This window comes from Ovis aries, chromosome 19 (genome assembly GCF_016772045.2).
Source record: "Ovis aries strain OAR_USU_Benz2616 breed Rambouillet chromosome 19, ARS-UI_Ramb_v3.0, whole genome shotgun sequence".
Classification (NCBI taxonomy): Eukaryota; Metazoa; Chordata; class Mammalia; order Artiodactyla; family Bovidae; genus Ovis; species Ovis aries.
In genome coordinates this window covers 21,560,714-21,582,267 of record NC_056072.1, presented here as the reverse complement: position 1 = coordinate 21,582,267, position 21,554 = coordinate 21,560,714, and the positions used below count along the sequence as shown (strand labels likewise).

The 21,554-nt window shown below is 47.0% G+C and overlaps 1 protein-coding gene across 13 annotated transcripts in view; it reads left to right on the top strand.

Annotated features, from left to right (window-relative positions):
* Nucleotides 1–21,554, top strand: part of ITPR1 (inositol 1,4,5-trisphosphate receptor type 1) — a 348,286-nt gene that overhangs the window by 277,670 nt on the left and 49,062 nt on the right. For all 13 annotated transcript variants that reach the window (XM_060402187.1, XM_027958140.3, XM_027958135.3 and 10 more), the window contains 6 exons: nucleotides 118–228; nucleotides 2,716–2,811; nucleotides 5,802–5,924; nucleotides 7,281–7,385; nucleotides 10,323–10,515; nucleotides 16,101–16,223. In XM_060402187.1, coding sequence (XP_060258170.1) covers nucleotides 118–228; nucleotides 2,716–2,811; nucleotides 5,802–5,924; nucleotides 7,281–7,385; nucleotides 10,323–10,515; nucleotides 16,101–16,223 — 751 coding nt within the window. The remainder of the gene's footprint in view (nucleotides 1–117; nucleotides 229–2,715; nucleotides 2,812–5,801; nucleotides 5,925–7,280; nucleotides 7,386–10,322; nucleotides 10,516–16,100; nucleotides 16,224–21,554) is intronic.

The following is a 21,554-nucleotide window of genomic DNA, read 5'->3' as shown; positions in this document are numbered from 1 at the left end:
AGAGACATGACTGGGAGTGGCAAGCCTTGTGTTGAAATAGCAGTTCAGCCTGTTGGCCTTTGACGTCTGATGTATGACCAGCCTTGTGCCAATGTCTGCGTGTGCCTCTTTTCTCAGAACTGCATAGCCACCCATGAGTCCAATGGCATCGACATCATCACAGCCCTGATCCTCAATGACATCAACCCTCTGGGAAAGAAGAGGATGGACCTTGTGTTAGAGCTGAAGGCAAGTAGGAATTGAAAGCAGAAAAACAGTAGCATTTGGAAACTCTGTTGTGTGTTGCCTGTGCACGTGACGAGGTCACTGCTGTGAAACTAAATCCTGAAGACAGTTGTTTTAAACTCAATGAATGATCCACATTGCAAGTTCTGAGTAAAACGCAGAACTTCGGTTTTTCCCTTCCAAATAAGGTCTTGGGAGAGGATATCAGTTTTTCCACTCACAGGTCACATGGAATGGGAACTCACACCCAAAACTAAGAAGCAAATTCAAATAGACTCCGAGAACAACCTGATTCTGAAAGATGAAGACAGAGAAACAGTGGAAACTCCATTCCCTCTGTGGTCTCTCATTTCCCCTCCCCCCATTGAGGAAAAGGGCCAGTTGAAGAATAGTACCACTAAAACTATCGAGGACCAAAAAAAAATTGTATGTTAATAGTATCAGGGAACACCTTTTTCTGTTTCGTGATTGATTTAGCAGAAGGGAGGTTCATTGATGCTGGGTTAACATAAGGAAAGTTAAACTGGCCAGTATTGTGCCTCCTGGCATCTGATGAGTTTCTTTGCATCCTATACAAACAGATGACTGATGTAGAAGCACCTTTGACATGCTCACTCCCTCTGATACCAAAATAGTTTTATGGGGTGAAAGCAGTTGCTTCAAGATGCTTAAGCCACTGGGTTTACAAGCCAGCTTGTTGAATATTTTAGAAGCTGATGGACTACTCCTGAGTTGATTTCTTGAATGTACAAGAAAATTAAAAATAAAGTAAAAAAAAAGAACAAAAAACCCTCACTCCTGTCTTAGGGGTTCCGAAGATTCTCTGAGTCCAAAGTTTTACTTTAAAGAATTGGACTTGCAACCCAGCCTGGTGTCTGCAGTGTGTTTTGAAACGTTAGCCTCCCTGAGCACATGTCCTTTTTATCTGTTCCCGTGTTGGGGCAGGTTGAGATCTGCCCTCCATCTCACCCCCGCATGGAGCACCGGGCACTTTGTCACTGTCATGGGAGAGCCTGGACCTACAAAAAGCCAGTCTGTATCTATGGCATCAGTGGTGCCAGAGGAAAGGTCGTTAGGGAAGGTGGTAACACAGAAGCCCACGGGAATCACCCAGCTATTTTTATTTTATTTTAATGTTTCTAACTGAGAGTCCATGCTAATAGATAGTTTGGGTCTATCATTTAAATGAATTTGTTTCTTTGGGCTATTTTTAACTCCTGTGACAAATCCTCTTGTCGAAGGATCACCTCATTCAGGCTCATATCCTTGGCTACCATTTATCAGGATATATAAGAAGAGAACATGAAATAAACTGAGACCTTCAGGTGCTCCTCATCAGCATTTCAGTGGCATTTTCAGCTAGTCCAGTAACCTGAAGGTTATTAGACATTTCTTCCCTGTGAAAAGCCATCTTTTGATGGCATAACAACCCTATAGAACTGCTGTGATCTGTGCTTGTGGAGGGAAAAAAAAAATACTGCCCCCTCTCACCAAAACAACAGCCTTCGAGTCCAATACATGAAGAAGCATGTGGATTATCATAGTCCTGGAGACCAAAAGCTGAGAGGTGCAGGGAGTGGTTATGTAAGAAACTTTGAACATAGTGGGACATGATGGTTTAATATGCATACGGTGATCCCTTGGGTCCCTTTTGTTAACTGGCATTGGCTGTACTCTCGTGATAATATTAGGGGCTATAAGAGCTGATAGTGCTATTTTAGGTCAGGGAAGTATAAGTATTAGTCACTCAGTCATGTTCGATTCTTTGTGATCCCATGGACCGTAGCCCATCAGGCACCTCTGTCCGTGGAATTCTCCAGGCAAGAATACTGGAGTGGGTTGCCGTTTCCTTCTCCCTTAGGTCAGGGAAAGGAAAAAAGTGAAGTCGCTCAGTCATGTCCAGGTCTCCGGCATTGTAGGCAGACGCTTTACCATCTGAGCCACCAGGAAGTCCTTTAGGGAAGGGAGGAATTACCTGAATTGTCAGCCTTCTCTAACCTGCAAGGCTGAATCACAGTGTTGATAACCAACCTCTGCCCCTGAAGGCATCTGGATCTGTGTCTCAGGGGCTTCCTGACCACTCTCATCGTCAGGGTCCCAGTGGATCCACCAAGCTCCCTTGTTTAACTGTCCCGTGTCCACTAGGAGTTGGACTGAGTGACTCTAAGGGTAAACTGCAGCGAAACAGATGGATGCCTCTTTGACCATCATCTGCTCCTGTGGACGTGTTTTTGGGGTCGTAAGTGGCACCTTCTCAGTCTGGTGCAGGTGGTTTTGGATATATCGGGTTGGCCAAAAAGTTTGTTCTATTTTGTCTGTACACTCTTATGGAAAACCCCTAACGAACTTTTGGGCCAACCCAACGCTGGACCCACGCCCTCCCATGGAGCGGAACATTTGTCAGGATGCAGCCCCTGATCCCCCATAGTTCAGGCCAGCCACCCCCTGGCAGTTCCTCCTCATTTCCTCCTCCCTTGTGTCTCCAATTAGAACAATGCGTCCAAGTTGCTCCTGGCCATCATGGAAAGCAGGCATGACAGTGAGAATGCCGAGAGGATCCTCTATAACATGAGGCCCAAGGAACTGGTGAGTCGGACGGCTAAGCCCCTGGCCATGGCGCTGAGCAGCATCAGAGCTTCGTGGGGGCCGGAGCAGAGTATCTACTTCCTTGAGCTTTCTTTATGATGCCTACAATCAGAAGTACAAAGAGAACATTTGACTGGGGCCACTGACCAGGGCAGGGAGGTGACCCCTGTATGGAATAGGTGGCCTCTGCCTTCAGCACAGCTCCCAGGGAAAGCCTCCCAAGGCTGTTTTCCTCAGGGAAGGCAGCACCAGGAGGGGTGTGGGAGCCTGGAGTTCACATCCACAGCTCTGCCCTTTTCTGGGACACCTTGGTGACTCTCTGAGCTCCACTTCCCTGAAAGGAAGAGGATGGTATCAGCTAGTCCAGACAGTTGCTAGGGAGACTAAGCAGATGATTCCTGCAGAGCCCTGTGCGCAGTGCCCGTGCGTGGTAAACTCTTCCGGAACGCGCTCATTCATGGCTGCTCTTTGCTGTGGCTTTGTCCAGGGATCAAGAATTCACATCCCTTCTTGGTATCGAGAATCTGGGCAACAGAATAGTGGGTTGTTTTTTTTTTTCCTGGTGCGGGGGGGCAGGAGGGCGGTGCTGATATTTTGGGTCTTTTAAAAAAGAAAACACACTTCTTTATTTTGGGGGGTGATGTTAACAGCTGGCTGTGACTTCCAGGCCGGGAGTCAGGGCTGTAGACTGCGAGACAGCAACTGGCAGAGATGCTGAACCGAACTGAGGACGGACTTCTCTATTTAGACTTTTTCCCACGCAAATAAACTGTAACTGACAGACCTAAATGAGGGCACTAAAACTGTCCTGCCGCCCGGTGACCCAGTGTGTGCTTGGGGCCGGCTGAAGTCCCTTTATGTGTCCCTTTAAATAAAGTTCACAGCGAGCCCAGCACTTTGATCTCTGAGGCCAGGAGTGAGTTCTCAGCCTGAGACGGAAGTCCTCTCCCAGTTTACGTAAGGGCTTATGTAACTGGGGCTGGGGGGTTGGGGAGACTGGGATCTGTCACTCCTGACTGGGCACGGATGACTGAGCAGGGACCCCACTGCAGTTCCCATCAGTCAAGAACACACCCCATCCTGGATGAGGGACATGGCAGCCCCCTGGGTACCACCAGCTTCCAGGTTGCCCCCTTGTGGCTGAACAGCTTCATTCCTGAATTGCAGGGCGGAGTCAAAGGCTTCCTGGAACAAACGCGGTTCTGAGGAGTGCAGCAGAGATACCCGAATGTCGGGAGCATGTGTGCACATGTGTGTGTGCTCACATACGTGTTGTGCGTTCAGGCTCCCACGTCCTGTGCGACACGTTGTCTGTTCAGTGTGTTTTTAAAGAACTGACAGGAAGACAGTCTCGGAGAGTGAGGGTGTTGTCTCTACAGTTTTTTCCAGGGCCTGACCTGGTGTCAGCGCAGCGATGTGTGGCCCTCTGCGTGCTTGGTCTCGGACACTGAGAAGTAATTCACAGTATTGTCCTCACGGTGATGCAGGAGGCGGAAATGCCTCTGAGTCGTTAGAGAAAGTGATCAATTTTTAGTGCTAATGAAGTGTTGAAGGCGTTGTGTTCTTTTTCTCTGAATGATTGATTCTTGATAGGTTCCTCTGATAAACGTTGACTGGGCCCTGTTTTGTCCAGGGCGTTGTGCTGGGTTCCTGGGAGGAACTGAGAAAGGGGCAGAACCAACCCTACCCCCTCACAGGAAGCTGAGGTCAGCAGATGGGAGCAGGAAGGCCAGCACCCAGATGCCCTGGGAAGCATGCTCTGGGCATGAGAAGATCAAGGTTAAAGCTCAGCTTGCTCGTGTGAATTTTGTCACGCCCCTTTGCCTCTCTGAGTCTGCTTCCCCATCCATAATCAAGGGGAATCTTTGACACCTCATAAAGCGTTGATGAGCCTTCATGTTTCTGAAAGAATAGTGCTCGGGCATAGAAAGTGCTGGTAGATGTCATCTGTTAAAGATCTTTTCTTCATGTGGTGTAGGCTGCGAGGGACAGGGAAATATCTGAAGCCAGAAAATAGTTTCATCAGCTATTCCTAAAGGCGAATGGTTTTCTTTTCTGCTTTTCCTGAAATGGCAAAGGTATGGGATGGGGAGAGATGACAGGAGGAGATGAAGAGATAGGGCAGGACTGGCTTGTACCCTTCATTTGTATCATGCTATTGTTCGGGTGCATTTTTTTTTTAGCCACCGTCCCGTTCTAAAGTAGAAGGTCATAACAGGGAACTCTGTTCAATGTTGTGGGGCCGCCTGGAAGGGAAGGGAGTTTGGGAGAGAATCGATACATATATATATATGGCTGAGTCCCTTCTCTGTCCACCTGAAACTATCACAACATTGTTTATTAACTATGAAAAAAAAGTGAAAGTCGCTCAGTCGTGTCCGACTCTTTGCGACCCCATGGACCATACAGTCCATGGAATTTTCCGGGCCAGAATACTAGGGTGGGTAGCCTTTCCCTTCTCCAGAGGATCTTCCCAACCCAGGGATCCAATCCAGGTCTTCCACATTGCAGGTGGATTCTTTACCAGTTGAGCCACAAGGGAAACCCAAGAATACTGGAGTGGGTAGCCTATCCCTTCTCCAGTGGATCTTCCCGACCCAGGAATCGAACTGGGGTCTTCTGCACTACTGCAGGAGGATTCTTTACCAACTGAGCTATCAGAGAAGCCCATTTATTGGCTATGCCCCAATATAAAATTAAAAGTTAGGAGAAAAAAAAGGTAGACAGTCATAGATCAGCCACAGGGTGTCTGTGAATGGGTTTCCCATGAATGGGTTTCCCTCTCCTGTCAGTGGAGGCTGGTTGGCAGTGGCTGCCTGTGATTGTCTTAAGAAGGATTCTGAGGCTGTGTCCACACCTGGAGGAAAAGTGTACTGAGCCTGGTGGGCAGCGTCTGTCCCTGGAGGGGAGACTCCATGCGTGTGCTGTCATTGTCCGTCCAGTATGGGTCTTCCTGAGACAGGGGCTCTGTGCCATGGCCCTTCTTGCAGGTGGAAGTGATCAAGAAAGCCTACATGCAAGGTGAAGTGGAGTTCGAGGATGGTGAGAATGGTGAGGACGGAGCCGCCTCCCCCAGAAACGTGGGGCACAACATCTACATCCTAGCTCATCAGGTGCGACCCTTCCCCAGCCGCCCTGCCCAACAGTCAGTGCCAGCATTCCATGCATGCGCCCTTAAACTTGCTTTTCCTGTAAGGATTCAGCCTGAGGTTGTTTGGGCACGTGGTAAACGTGGCTCATGGGTACCGCCAGCCACCTGACCCCGAGTGCGAGGTCCAAGCTGCTTCCAGTGTTCCATTCCCGCAGGGTCATGTCCTCGGAAACCCCCGCATTTCTTAAAAGCGTTCCCACTGAGCCGTGACACTTGGATAGTTTATGACTGTGTCTCCAGACACTTGAAAGGAGTCTTAGTCTTTTCATAAATATTGATGAGTCTGTCTTAACCGTCTCAAGAAAGAAACCTCAGCTGCCTGGCCTATCGCACTTGGAAATCTTTGGGAACTTGTCACTCTGCCTTGTCTTTGTTTGCCTTTCGGGGGATGGAGTAATACTTCCTACCCTGGCACCAGAATGCCCTGTTTCGTAACTCGCTTCCCAAGTGGCTGGGCTTCTGAAGACACTTCCTCTTTCTGGAGGTTGACGTGCTTGGAGCGGGCTGAGGTGTGTGGGCAGCCAGGAACTCGGCTGCAGGCTGGTGCTTCTGGTCCCCTCCACCTCTCTTAGGTGGAGGCGTTTGATAGAAAACAGTGATGGGATTGGGCTGGAGGTTGATAAGTCCTTGCTCCTTGTCTCCTCCATTCCTAGCATTTAATTTAGCCCTTGGGAGTTTGGGAAGGTTACATGCACACTGCTATGTTTAAAATGGATAACCAACAAGTACCTACTGTATAGTACTTGGAACTCTGCTCGGTGTTATGTGGCAGCCTGGATGGGTGGGGGATTTAGGGAAGAATGGATACATGTATATATATGGCTGAGTCCCTTCGCCATTCACCTGAAACTATCACAGTATTGTTAACTGGCTATAACCCAATGCAAAATAAAAAGTTTAAAGTTTAAAAAAAAAATTATATGCCCAAATCAGCTTACTCAGTTTTAATGAGCAAGTACATATTGATAATGAAATGATTTAAGCTTCAAAAAAAATGGTAATGTAGCCCCTGTGAGGTTTCAGGGCGTTCCTTAAGGAGGCTCTGTAGGGTTGGATAGAAAACCCCACCTTCCTCCTGCCTGGCCAAGGAAACCAGGGCAAAGTGGGCCCTTGAGTGGACATGAGTTCTCCACGCCACTCTGCCAGGCTCCCAAAATAGCTACCATGCAGAGCGAGCCTCAGTGGGGTACATGGGGCCCTGCTTTCGCCCTCCAGCTTGCTGCTTGTTCCCATGCATCTTTTCTCCCCAGAGCTTGAAGGCAGCTGTGTGTTGCTGTTGCAGACAGAACTGACTCCCCTGTCTGCACTTGTGTTCTAGTTGGCTCGACATAACAAAGAGCTTCAGACCATGCTGAAACCCGGCGGCCAGGTGGATGGAGACGAAGCTCTGGAGTTTTATGCCAAGCACACGGCCCAGATAGAGGTAAAGGCCGGGTACATTTGGGACCCAGGCTCACGTTGAGGGCCTCCACAGTGGGTGCCCTGGGCTGGGGCTGGCGTGCGGTCACTGGTCTGAGTGGTAAACAGGTGGTGAGAAGCTACGGTGCACCAGGACCCGCACTCAATGCTCAAAGCCTGGGACAGCCAAGGTAGTGGGGGAGTAGACACCAAGCAAGGCCACACAAGGAGATGCGCTGTGAATTCGGAAAAGGGCGTGAGGACGACCAGAAGGTATCATGAGATGGTACCGCAGAAGGACCTGCTGGTGGCCTCTTCTGAAGAGTGTTACCCAGCGCAGACCTTCCAAAGGATGGGAATGAAGGGGCACAGCCAGGAGGCTAGAGTTTGGCAGGCCCCGAGGTGGGAGGTGAAGGTGAAGAGGTGGGGCTTAGGGAGCGGGAGTGAGAAAACACTGGATCAGAGAGGAAAGAGACAGCCCCAGGTCCTGCAGGACCGCGTCTGGTGTTGGCGGGAGGAGTCTGGACTTTACCCTCAGAACTCCACCGAGGAGTAATACGACCAGATCTGCACTTGAAAACACATACACACACCCGCAAGAAAGAAATCATCTCCATTTTGCAGATGGGACAACACTGAGAAGGGACTCAGAGGTTGCGTCACTCAGCGAGAGGTCCAGTTCTCAGTGTCAGGGCTGACATTTTCATCCACGTCTGGCTGACCCGGAACCCATGGGTGTTTTTAATGTTCCTTGCGTTGTCTCCTGGGGGCTGAGAGGGCCCAGACCTGCACCCGCAGGATTCAGGCAGTAAGGGATGGTGTGTCCTGATCAGCTAATGAGGAGATGCACACATAAAGTATCAGTGTCAGAGCAAGGATTTTGAAAGACTAGCAGACTCCTTTGGGCCATGTGAGACTTGCAGGATAGAGACATGTCAGAGGATAATCATACCCACGGTCTGGGGTCTCGCAGCTGTCCTCGTAAAATGCGTCATTTCACCCATCGGTTGACCGTGACAGTGTGTATGAGCACGTAATCCCAATTGATTGTTCATGACCAGAAGTTTGTTCTCTGGAGCCCTTAGAAGACAAGCTTCAGGTATTTACGGTGTGGAATATCAGAGGGGAAGGAACCTTGGAAATGGTCTGGTTGAGCTCCTTGGTTCACCATCAAACTGACATTTGATCAGGTGCAGAGGTGTTAACAAGGTCCCCTACTCTGCTAGAGGGGGAGAAGGGCTGGGATGGGTTTTGATTCCCAGCTGTACATTGAGTGAAAGAGAGGCATGAATCGATCTTGAATAATGGAGAGAAATGGCCAGGCAGGGCGGCCTGAGCTCTTGAAATCCTGTTCCTGGGCAGCTGCTCATACCGTCCAGTCTCGCAGGACACAGAGAGTGCTGTCATTCCCAGGCTTCCGCAGACCCGCATCCCAGCACTCCGGTCACACCATGCAGGTCGCCCTGAAATCTGAGCATCTGTTCTTGCCAGGAGACCACCTGTTCCTCCATTGTCTCGTCTCAGATCGTGTTCCTTCCGTGTAAGGGGGCTGATCCAGAGCCCCCCTGATGATATAAAGCAGGAGGGCCATGGGGGACTGCAGACTGTATCCACCTGCTTTACCAACACCCGCCCCCCCAATCCCAGTTAACGAGGTTGGCTTATGCACCAGACTTGGTAACATGATCTCCAGTTTGATTTGGAAACCACTGGTCTCCAGACGACATCTCCGAGGATTCAGGGAGGCCGGGCTGTGGGAACCTGCCTCCTTTCGGAGTTTCCCACTGCAGCTTGACCTGAGTCATCTCTCCTGCTGCGCTGGGAAAAAAATCACTGGGAGACTGGGAACCAGAACTTCTCAGAGAGGGTATGGCTCTGGGCCTCACCTGACTTGTCCAGCCCCTGGGGAGGAAGGACACAGGGAGGCCCTGCCCCTCTAGTACTGCAGCCTGAACCCCTTTGAAATCTCTGGCCCCCTGGGACTACGACTCAACGCAATGTTGAAAAATTTGAACAGTCTCCCCCAGACAAACTCTCTGGGGACTAAACCTGTCTAGGAAGAGCATGGGGAATATCTGTGAAGCGTCCACCCCAGGAATCCGCAAAGCTAGGTAAAAGAACAATGAGCGTGATATCAATATTAAAAGAGTCTCGTTTTAGGCATCACACATGTTAGATGCTCAGAGGTCACTGCCTCTGTGAAAACCGAAGATCTCCTTTTTGAGTTCCTATCTAGGGAAGAGAACCCACCTTTGCAATCTGAGAAAGGCTCTTAGCTGAGATTGGTCCCATGACCTAGCACTGCATGGTACAGTGGGATCACCACTAGCTGTGTTTGGCTGTTTACATTAAAATTGAATAAAATTAAATACTAAGCTCCCGTCCTCAGTTGTGGCAGCCACATGTGCTGGTCCTCAGCGCCCGTATGTGAGTAGGGACTCTGCTTTCAAGGGGCAGACACACAGTTGTGGCATCGTTTCATCATTCCCGTTTTCCTCATTCCAGAAAGTTCTGTTGGACATCTGCAGCCCCAAGCCTCCTATGAATCTGTACACAGAACACACTTTAAATTGTTCCAGATTAAACTTCATCACAGTACAATTCATGGGTCTGAGGTTAGAAAAATATTTTGACTTTCCAAAACGGTTTTATGCATAAATCTAAGAGATACAGCCTAGTCCGGGAGTTACAGAATCCAAGAAGACTCCGGGTCAGGTCTGTGTTATGCTTGATCTTTAATTCTGAGACGGGACTTCCTGGTGGTCCAGTGGTTAAGAGTCCAGTCTTCCGATGCAGGGGGCGTGGTTTCAATCCCTGGTCAAGGAACTGAGATCCCACATGCCATGTGGTATGGATAAAAAAGAAAAAAGAAAAAAATCTAGGCTGAATACTGAGCCTGTGCCTGTGCCAAGTGCTCAGGAAAGGCTTTTTGATAATTTTAACCTCCGTTTTTTCACCCTAGATTGTCAGATTAGACCGAACCATGGAGCAGATTGTCTTCCCTGTGCCCAGTATATGTGAATTCCTAACCAAAGAGTCAAAACTACGGATATACTACACCACAGAGAGGGACGAGCAGGGCAGCAAGATCAACGACTTCTTCCTGCGGTCCGAGGACCTCTTCAATGAGATGAACTGGCAGAAGAAGCTCAGAGGTGGGTCAGCGCCTCCAGGTGCTGTGGAATTGTGTGGTTCTGCAGGTCTTGCACACTGGGGTTCGATGGTGAGTGCGTGGACCTCCTCGTAGGAGCAGAGCTGGTGGGGCTCAGGATTCTGTCCCCCTCTCAACACCAGGACTACCCAGGCACCCTGGAAGCTAGTAAGTGGGCTCCAGCCTCTGAGAGGTGCTAAAAAGGCCTCCTTCCAGCTGCCTTTGACCTGATTTGACTGGAGAGCTCCCAGAAGGACTTAAAATGCTCCTATTTTGATAGAGAAAATTAAAGGGATGGAGAACAGACAGGCCTGCTGCCCGTAGGATGACACATTTGAGCAGGAGGTTGAGCCTACCTGAGAGCTCGTTGACCAGCCCACGTGCTCGGAAGACACAGGTCTTCCCCCTTTTATAGGGCAGTTCGGATTGTACACCCTAGCGTCATTTTATAGGCAGTGGAATCACTGGCCACAGAAGATGAGTCATTGCTCACCAGCGAGTCCCATTGCGGGGCCCAGCCAGGCTGGCTACATTTCCTCGTCTAAACAGGGCTGCCCTGGCCGGCTTCTCTGCGGCCAGTTTTCACTAGAGTTTTAGTGTGATCCTTCACTGCTGACAGTACGCTGGGCACCAGCTGTTGTGACCAGCTTAGAAAGGATGCTGCTTCATTCCTGTCATTAGTCAGGAGCCAGGGTTTGTATTTGAAACCCTGGATTCCAGCTGCCCCTGTGATCACTCCAGCTCCTGCTGAGGGGCAGGGCTGCGGGAGGGGACACGGGGCTGGAGGTCAGGTTCTGGGTGCTCTCCTCGTCCTCCCTCACCGGCCCGAGCCAGCACAGACCTGCCTCCTTTGCTGCTGCCCCTGCTCTGCTCCGCTCCACTCCCTGTCTCCCTGGAATCAGTTAGTGGCAGAAGGCGTTGTGCAAGCAGGCTGCCTGCCAGGCGCTGGTCTCACCCCACCCCTACTCCATTCTCTCTCATCTAAGGGACACCTCATCGACCAGCACTTTAAAGCACGGTCATATGTTTTGCTGAACCAACCCATTTGTCACCCAGCCCCACGCGAGGTGTCTAGCTCACCTTTAACAGAGCAGCATGCGTGTCCTCCATGGTGTGGACCTCATAAGGCTTCGTGGACAGGTGGCCCCACTATCAGTGTGTTCTTGTAGCCACCGTGGGCTCCATCCAAGCTCCTATGGCTCAAGCATCGTGAGTCGTGTTGAACATCCTCGCAGCACCATGCTCATGCAGTCATATAAGAAAGATACCCAAAAAAGGTTGACAGAGACCCTATGTATATGCTTGTCTTCTCAGCTATGGTGTTCAATAGAAGGGAACTTCCTCTTATTTGTTGATTTTGCTCTTCACTGAAATAGTCCATGATTCCAATTTTAGGTGATGATCCCGAATTCATGGTTTGGTTCATCCAGACCTCCATGATAGTTATTGAAACGGTGGTTTTGGACTTCCCTGGTGGTGTGTTGGATAGGAATCTATCTGGCAATGCAGGGGACATGGGTGGATCCCTGGTCTGGGAAGATTCCACATGTGCGGAGCATCTACGCCCACGTGCCACAGCTACTGAGTCCACGCTCTAGAGCCTGCAGGCCGCAATTTCCGAGCCCATGTGCCACAAGTGCTGAAACGTGAGTGCCCAGAGCCTGTGACCTGCTGCTAAAACAGCCAGATACTGTTCAGTCGCAAGCTTCTGAAACCTGCAACAAGAGAAGCCACCACAAAGAGTAGCCCCCACTGGCCGCAAGTAGAGAAAGCCCACGTGCAGCAACGAAGACTCAGCACAACCATAAACACATGAATTTCAAAAAATGATTTTACCCTTTCTAACTCTTCACGACCCCATGGACTGCAGCACGCCAGGCTCCTCCGTCCATGGGATTTTCCAGGCAAGAGTACTGGAGTGGGGTGCCATCGCCTTCTCCAAATATATAGGTCTACTAAGTGCAGGCAGACCCGTTAACCCGTGAGCCACAAGGGAAGCCCAATATATAGGTCTACTAAGTACTGATACGAAGACTGGTCAGATATACTCATTCTCTCTGAATTGTGTTATCCAATAGGTATAGAAAATAGGCTCTCCAGGGGGCTTAAGAATTGAAAGAAAGATTTTCACCTTTTATGATGAAGTGAGAGACCTTGTCATGCCTCTTTCTGAGATATTGTCTTCAGCCTGGCAGAGTAGGAAGACCTCAGCTGCAAGAGATGGGATCTCTGAATTCATTCTCCTTCCATCACCCACTGGCTTTGTGACCTGGGCAGGTGACTGAACCTCTTCTAGGCCCTCCCCTATAAAGTGGGGAATTAAGACTGCCCAACGGATTGATTGGTCAAGAAATGGCCAGCTCATCATTCCAAGATTTCTATTGCTTTGTAGCTAATACCTTCTCTTATTTGGTCTGTCTTTGTTTCAAAAGCAGTTTTTGTTTCAGTGAAGCTTAAACACAGCTATAGTTGTCAACTGAGAGATTTTAATTGGCCTCATAGCTCTGCTGGTAAGAGAAAAATTGAAAGTAATAACTGAATTAAACATGATTTGCATATTTAGGAAGAGGAGAAATATACTCATTAGAAGTGCAATTAAAATGAAATACATTTTCCCCTCTAAGTAGCTTATTTCTCTTCTGATGTGTCTACAGAAAAGAGTTCTCTGGCTTGTCTATGAAGCTGCTTTACCTTTTCCTGAAAGTGTCTCTGGGAATCATCTATGCCTTGGAGAATCTGTAGCTGGGGCTCAGATACACAGGGAGGTGTGTCTGAGACACGTGTTGCTTCATCTTTTCTTCTGCAAGTATTAAGACACTTAGTTCCTATACTCTCTTGAAACCTTCCCTGCTTTACTCAAAAGACACACACTCTCTCTCTCTCTCTCTCTCTCTCTCTCTCTCTCTCTCTCTCGTGTGCATTCACATCCTCCATCCACTGTGCCTCTCTGATATCTTCTCCTGGCCCCAGGGATGAGAAAACTCTGGGCTAAGAAAGCTAGAAGGTAGTGAAAGGAAATTGAGGCAGAGCTGCAAAGGCCAGCACTTTGTTACTCGGTGTTACGTGGTGTCTTGCCGTTCAGGCACTCGGTCCTGTCTGACTCTTTGCCACCCCATGGACGGCAACGCACCAGGCTTCCCTGTCTTCCACCCTCATGGTTTTTACATTCACTGGAATAGAGTGGGAAATTCCATTGCTGTATATGCACATGGAGTCTGTGTCCTCAGCAAGCCCAGTTCCTTAAAAAGAAGACAAGCTAGGATAAGAGGGTTAGCAGGAGATGCCCTGGGTGCAGTTGCTTGGATCGCCTGCCCTTCTAGGATCATGGGACCCTGTCTTCTTGCACCTGGGTAGATTCCCAGTTGACTTGAAGGGTCGAATATTTGTTCATATTCAGAGTGACACCACAATTAAAGTACGGTGTTAGCCTTGTAAAAGTCAGACTTGTGAAAACTATATGCCAGAGTTGAGGAGCATTTATTACAGTCATGTTAAAGCATCAAACAGTGGCTATTCTTAGACTTGGTTCAGGTTGAGAGCTCCCCCTGAAGAGAATCCTGGCTTAACCCTCACTGATCTCTGCCATTTCCTGCCTTTTTGTCTTTTCACTTCTTATTAGTCTGTTACCCATACACTGATGGGGAGAGGATGGTATAAATTCCCGTGTTCCCATCAGTCAGCCCTTGGCCATCCTTGCCATTGTTTCTTCTGTGCTGTTCAGAGTTTTCATATTCAGATCAGGAATGGGCTTCAGTCCCAGAAAAAACACCAACAGTTATTGTCTCCAGAGCAAGTGGTTTCTCATCTTAAATTTGCTTCAGCAATTATTAATAGCTTATAAAATAAAACAAACTCCGGGAAATGGGGTTGACTGATTACTGGTTGGCTCCTCTACTAAATGGTGACATGAGCCCCTTAACTCTGTCCTTGTCACTGAGCCCAAGGGTCTCTGAGCTGAGGGGATGAGATTGCCACAGCTTCCATCCTCGGCTGGGCCTCAGTTTCCCTCATTTATCAAATGAGAGATGTTAAACCAGATGCTGCTTATGGCTCCAAAACTCAACGGTTTGGAAACATGGCCTCTTACCAAGTACGAGCATGTAAATGAGCAGTTATTAAATTATCCAGGGCTCTGTGTGATTGTGCCATAACTTTATTTTGGCTAGAAGTTTATGAAGGCTTGGTTACTGCTATAGGCATCGTTATAGAGTCATCGGATTTGTCACTGGCTGCTGTCCTAGAGTGAAACAGTGACTTTATTGGGAAAAAGAAATAACACGCTAGACATCCATTTTCACCTATTCCACGCTTCCCTTTAGAGGAGAATTATGTTGAATGAGCCTATCTTCTGGAAACTTTGCCTCTGGCATGGAGATGGAAATTATTCCCCCCATATCTATTCTTAAGCATCATCCTAAGTGTAAGGCGCCACCGAAGAATTCAGAGGAAAAGGAAGCACCCGTACACACAGTGTGGCCACCAGCTTGTCTGCAGCTGAGATGCAGCCAAGTGTGGTGTCAGCTGTCAGTAATAATGGGATAAGATAGCAGCACCACGTGAGACCTGATGCTTTCAAATTGTGGTGCTAGAGAAGACTCTAGAGTCCCTTGGATGGCAAGGAGATCAACCCAGTCAATCCTAAAGGAAATCAGCCCTGAATATTCATTGGAAGGACTGATGCTGAAGCTCCGATACTTTGGCCACCTGATGCAAAGAATCAACTCCCTGGAAAAGAGCCTGATGCTGGAAAAGATTGAGGGCAACAGGAGAAGGGGACAACAGAGGATGAGATGGTTGGATGACATCACTGACTCAATGAGTTTGGGCAAACTTTGGGAAATAGTGAGCCACACGGAGGCCTGGCATGCTGCCATCCATGGGGTCGCAAGGAGTTGGACATGACTGAGCAACTGAACAATAACTGCCTCAAGGGTCTCCTGCCCCTTTCTCTACTGTAGCCTTTAGAAATGGAGCTTGGCTGCTGACCATCCAGGGAGAGCTCCTATTTCTGGTTCTTCTTCAGGAAGATGGCAGATGACTTGGTGATGGGAAAGGGGCTGTTGTCTTGCTTTCAGGCATCAGTGAGTTGGTGAAGAGTTTCAAGCAGGGAAGGAGCCTGGGGCCCAGCTGGGCTGACTCTGAATGCTGTGTTCCCCCCCACCAGTACCCCCAACTTTTCAAAGGCTCATTGAATTCTCCAGTCTCCTTGGGCATCTCCTCCAGTCCCAGGGCCCCAGGGGGAACTGAGGACTTGGCACATGAACCCTGGATAACCCCCCAGATTCCATAACTGTGGTGCTGATGGGGGCATGTGGGGTTTTTAGATGCTCCAGCTTTTCCCCTTTCTTCTCTTCCTCATCCCCCAATTCATCTTCTGTTCCAGTAAGGACTCCTAACAGAAACAAACCCATCTGATGTCGTTCTGAGCTTATGAGTCAGCTTGAAAACAAGTGACCATTTTTAATGTTTGGTGAAAACTGGGAACAAAAGTGGGCTTGTAGGGGCAGAGCGGGAGGAGGGGCCTGTGGAATTCCCAGCGTTCTGGCTCACAGTCTCGAACCTCATGGGGTTCCGTCTTTGTTTTCACAGCCCAGCCCGTCCTGTACTGGTGTGCCCGCAACATGTCTTTCTGGAGTAGCATTTCATTCAACCTGGCCGTCCTGATGAACCTGCTTGTGGCGTTTTTCTACCCATTTAAAGGAGTCCGAGGAGGTACTGCCCATGTCTTTAATTTCAAGGAAACTTCTAGAAACAGCAGGATGGCTATGACTTGCGACTTAAATGGGATCCCTGGTAGTACTGGTGCAATTGATGGAATCCTAGTTCCCTGTTTTCAGACACGATGAGAGAGTATCTTTTACCCCGGGTTTATTTTTTGCTTGTTTTTTGTGTTTTAACTTTTGCAATGTTGTGTTGGTTTCTGCCGCAAGCAACGTGAATCAGCCATAATTAGACATACATCCTCTCCCTCTGGCACCTTCCTTCCCTCTGCATTGTCATCCCTTCAGGTCGTCACAGAGAACCAGACTCGGCTCTGTGTGCTACCCAGCAACCCCTCAGCAGCTATCCATCTTACACTTGATAATGTATATAGGCTGATGCTGCTTTCTCCATTCATCCCACTGACTCCTTCCGTCACTGTGGCCACGATGCCCTTCTCTACATCTTCAACTCCATTCCTTTCCTGCAACTAGGTTCATCAGTAATACTGTTTTTCTAGATTCCCTACATATGCGTTAGTACACTGTATCTGTTTTTCTCTGACTTACTTCACTTTGTATAACAGGCTGTGGGTTCATCCACCTCACTAGAACTGACTCAGATTCGTTCTTTTGTATGGCTAAGTAATATTCCATTGTGTATATATACCACAACATCTTTATCCATTCATCTGTCGATGAACATCTAGGTTGATTATATGCCCTGGCTGTTGTAAATAGTGCTGCTGCAAACATTGGGGTACATGTGTCTTTTTCAATTATGGCTTTCTCGGGGCATATGCCCAGTAGGGGTTGCTGGGTCATATGGTAGATGTATTTCTAGTCTTCTTAAGAAATCTCCATGCTGTTCTCCATAAGGGCTGTGTCAGTTTACATTGCCACCAGCAGTGTAGGAGGGTTCCCTTTTCTCCACATCCTCTACAGTACTTACTGTTTGTAGATTTTTTGGTGATGGCTATTCTGACTGGTGTGAGGTAATACACTGAGTTTATTTTTCAGTTTAGTTTGAAATCATATAAACTGTTTATCCATATTTATTTCTCAGGAAAGAAAGAGGAGAAGCAATATATTAAAAACAGTAAGAGATCATCTTAACCTCCTTGTTTTGTATGTCAGGAAACTATGTATCAGGGAAGCTGAGAGATTTAGCCGAAGACACACAGCCCCTTAGCAGCTGAGCTAATCCTAGAATGAATATAGATAACTTTGATGCTCAGTCCAGTAGATTTTTTTCCTATGCTGTACTTGTGGCATTGATTTCAGACTATAGAATTTGTAAAAAAATAATCTCTGGAATTTAATTGTTTTCTTTTTTTTTCTGGCAAGAAGTAATGGGAGGCAGGGCATGAATGACTTTAGACCAGACATCCTTGCCTTTTCAGTCGATTAAGAGCTGCGTGTTGTTATTCACATACTGAGATATGCTGTCCATGGTCTGCATAGATTTCCTTCCCCCATCTCCTTCTGGTCATCTGTGTACACATTCTACACATTCTACTGAGGAAAGGCAAACCACTCAGAAATAGCATTTTTCTGTTTGGGGCTCCTCAGTTTGCTTCACAGCCTTCTGGAGACATTGACAACTGTGGAGTTCTGGGGGCTCCCCTTCTTTTAAACTTTCATGACCCCCTTTTCTGACACCTGCGACAGCCTCCTGGGAGGCTGACTTTTCAGCTCAATTTTTCATCAGAGCTTTTTGGCAGATCACCTCCACCATGTATGTTGCAACCTGGCAGTAGCTACCTTCTGTAAAACAATGGGATGAAGAGCCCAAAAAGTAAGAGAATAAAAACCAAAAAAAAAAAAAAACAAAACAAACAAACAGCACAGAGGTAAATCCAGAGCAGGCTCTGGATTTAATAATGCAGATGTGTGCATGACTGAAGTAAATTTAAGGTCCAATTTAAAAGTAACCGTGTGTTCTGTGGTATGTCCAACTTACTCATTTGAGGCATTACCTTTTCAGTTGAGCCTGAAGCCATGTGGAAGGCTTCACTGGAGTGATGTTTTCTCTGCAAGGCAGTACTTAAACACAAGCCCAAGGGGTATTTTCCTTTAAAATGGATTATGTCAGGATTCATGGTGTCCCTGTTGGAAAAGTTGGGCAGGTCCACAGCGCTGCAGGGTGTTCTCCTGGGGGGTGTCTGCCTGTGCTGGGCTGCCAGTTAGCAGAGGTGAGAGTGTGAAGTGTTCAGCCAAGAGCTCAGGTGGAGGGGATGGAGCCCTCTTCTCACCTCCAGGGGCTATCACATCACAGCAGATTCTTCAACTAGTACTTTGGGTGTGTCTTCATTTCCCCCCTCCACTTTTTTAAAAACTATTTAAAACTGATTGTTATTCTGTACCTTGGCCATTTTCATCACTGGTCACTTATGGCAGTTTTGAGGCCACTGTCTGGGGACAGTTCATTGATAGCTCCCTCGTCTTCTGTGATAAGCCTCATTCAATGCAACAGCTAGACCTACAGAGTCTGGACTTGGTGTCCAGGCCTGGCCCAAACGCTCACCTGCCACATGACTCTGGGCAAACCACTTCAGTTCATCCTCCTTATCCTCCCTATTAAGCAGTGCTCAGGTTGAGCCAGTAGTTGTGACACCAAGGTATGGATTTGGAAATCCCCGTAGTGGTCAGGAGAAAATAATTGCTGACCCAGTCAGGATCTCTGGAGCATCCTGTTTCTTGCCCGTGCAAGTTCAAGACCTAGTGAATGATTATTAAAGGTCCTTCTGGCTTTACAGTGTAGCGCTCAAGGTGGCATTGACCCTGGATCTGTAGAAATCTAGGCTTCCTGTTTTGGCAGTGTGGGCTTTAGAACTTTGTGCCAATGCACTCAACAGAAAATATAATTAGATGTCCTTTGAGAGAAGGAGATTGATCTGACGTCAGGAAGTCCTTTCCATTATACAGTGACAGAAATCCCCCTCAAACACATCAACTCACTCAGAGGAATTTTTTTTCCTTTTAAACATATTCTGGGGACATCTATACTCAGTGTTGACCATCTTCAGGAAGAAGGTTGTTTCAGCCCTATCTAGAAACAAAATCTGATTGGTTACCTGAAAGTATTTTTTTAAGAGAAATATTTGTTCTTGTTGAATCCTGAAACTAGGGTTTCCAAAATGTCCCTCCTGCAGGAGTTTACTGACCTTTATGCCAGTGTGGCTCTCTGGCTTGAAAGGCTTGTGGCTGCCGAGGACACTGTGGCCTTAAAAGCTCCTTTTCAAAAGTTTTTTTCCCCCTTTGGTTGAGAACTGAGAGTCACACAGTCTTTAAAAAGCATGAAAATTTGGCAGCTTCAGAATTCTTACTGAATTTGTAAGCATGCCATGGTGATTAAAGCCCATAAAGTACTACTTTTTAAACTTTCTTACTGTTGAAATTTTCAAATCTGTACACAAGTGGAAAGAAGAGTATAATAAACTGCCACATACCCATCAGCCCATCTTTAACAACATTTTGCCTGTTTTGTTTCATTTATACTCCTACTGTATTTTCTACAAGATTTTAAAGAAGTCTAGACATCTTGTTTCACTGTGCATCTCTTAACTTCAGAGAATATTTTTAAATGTGTATAATCACCATAGCATTCTCATATCTAAAAAGAACTAACAATAAATCATGTGATGCTGCTGCTGCTGCTGCTAAGTCGCTTCAGTCGTGTCCGACTCTGTGCGAGCCCATAGACAGCAGCCCACCAGGCTCCCCCGTCCCTGGGATTCTCCAGGCAAGAACGCTGGAGTGGGTTGCCATTTCCCTTCTCCAGTGCATGCCTATCCCTATTCGTGTTTTTCCAACTGTCTCAAAGAAATCTTTCTATAATTGTTTCTTTGGAATCTAACATTAATTTTTTTCTAATAATTTTTAAATTGGCGTATAACTGCTTTACAATGTTGTGTTAATTTCTGCTGTACAGCATGGTGAATCAGCCATATGTAAATAAATCCCCTTCCTCTTGAGCCTCCCTCCTACTTCCCCAATTCCATTACCCATGCCTAGGTCATCACAGAGCACCAAGCTCCCTGTATTATACAGCAGCTTCCCACTAGCTATTTATTTTACATATCTAGCATTAATTTTTAACTCTGCTTTTTGAGTGGGAAGACCGCAGATTTTTTATATTGTCTCTTTCAGGATTTGGGTACATGTGTTGTACTGGTCACATTTATTATACTGAGATGTTAAGAGGCAGTTTAAGATGATGATTATGCTTAAGAAAATGAAAGGTAAGCCACAAGCTGGGCAAAAACACTTAAAAAACATGTCAGACAAAAGGCTTATATCTAGCCTATAGGAAAAACTCTTATAACCCAATAATAAAAAGACTACCCATTTAAAATAATGGGTAAAAGATTTGATCAGATATTTCACACACACAAAAAGGATATATGAATAGTCAATAAGAACATAAAAAGATATTCAACATCAGTAGTTATTAGAAAAATGCAAATGAAAACCACCTAGATATGTTATGAGAAACCTACTAGAATGGCTAAAATTAGAATGACCAACAATACCAAGCATTGGTGATGATCTGAAACAGTGCAGCTCCCACTCTTAGTGATGAGAAGGGGAAATGGTAGCGTCAGTTTGGAAAATAGTATGGTTAGGTCTTCTGAAGTTAAATGTATCCTTAGGGTTCTCAGATCTATTTCCATGTTTTTGTCCAAGAGAAATGAAAACATATCCCCACCCCAGAACTTGTACTTGAAGTTTCCCAGTAGCATCTTTCGTCATAATCTGGAAACAACCCCAGTATCCATTAATTGTTGAGTGGATAAATAAATGATGACACAGCCCTGTTATGGACCACTACTCAGCAATAGAAAGAAGAAGCTATTAATATACACAATAACATGAATGAACCTTAAAAATTTTGCTAAGTGAAAGAATTTTTAAAAACTGCCTACAATATTATTTTTCCAGTTTTTATGCAATTCTGGAAAATGCAAAGCTACAGTGGTAGAAAGCAAATCAGCAGTTGCCTAGGAGTGGAGATGGGGCAAGGCGTCAGCTGCCAAGGGCGCAAGGAAACCTCTTAGTGTGATACGATGTTTATGTCTCAATTGTGTTAGCAGTTACATGTGGTTAGATGACTGTATAAACTGCCCACAGTCATGCACTTAAAATGGATGGATTTTTTTTTTTTTTAATGATGGTTAGGGACCATCAACTCTGGTAGCATGTATATTTGTGGTAGATTCTGTTTCATCTTAGGTGAGATACATAACCCAAAACTCCATTTTCTCTGTGGTAAATTGGTGGTGATCATAGTACCCTCTGGAGAAGGCACTAGTGACCCACTCTGGTAATCTTGCCTGGAGAA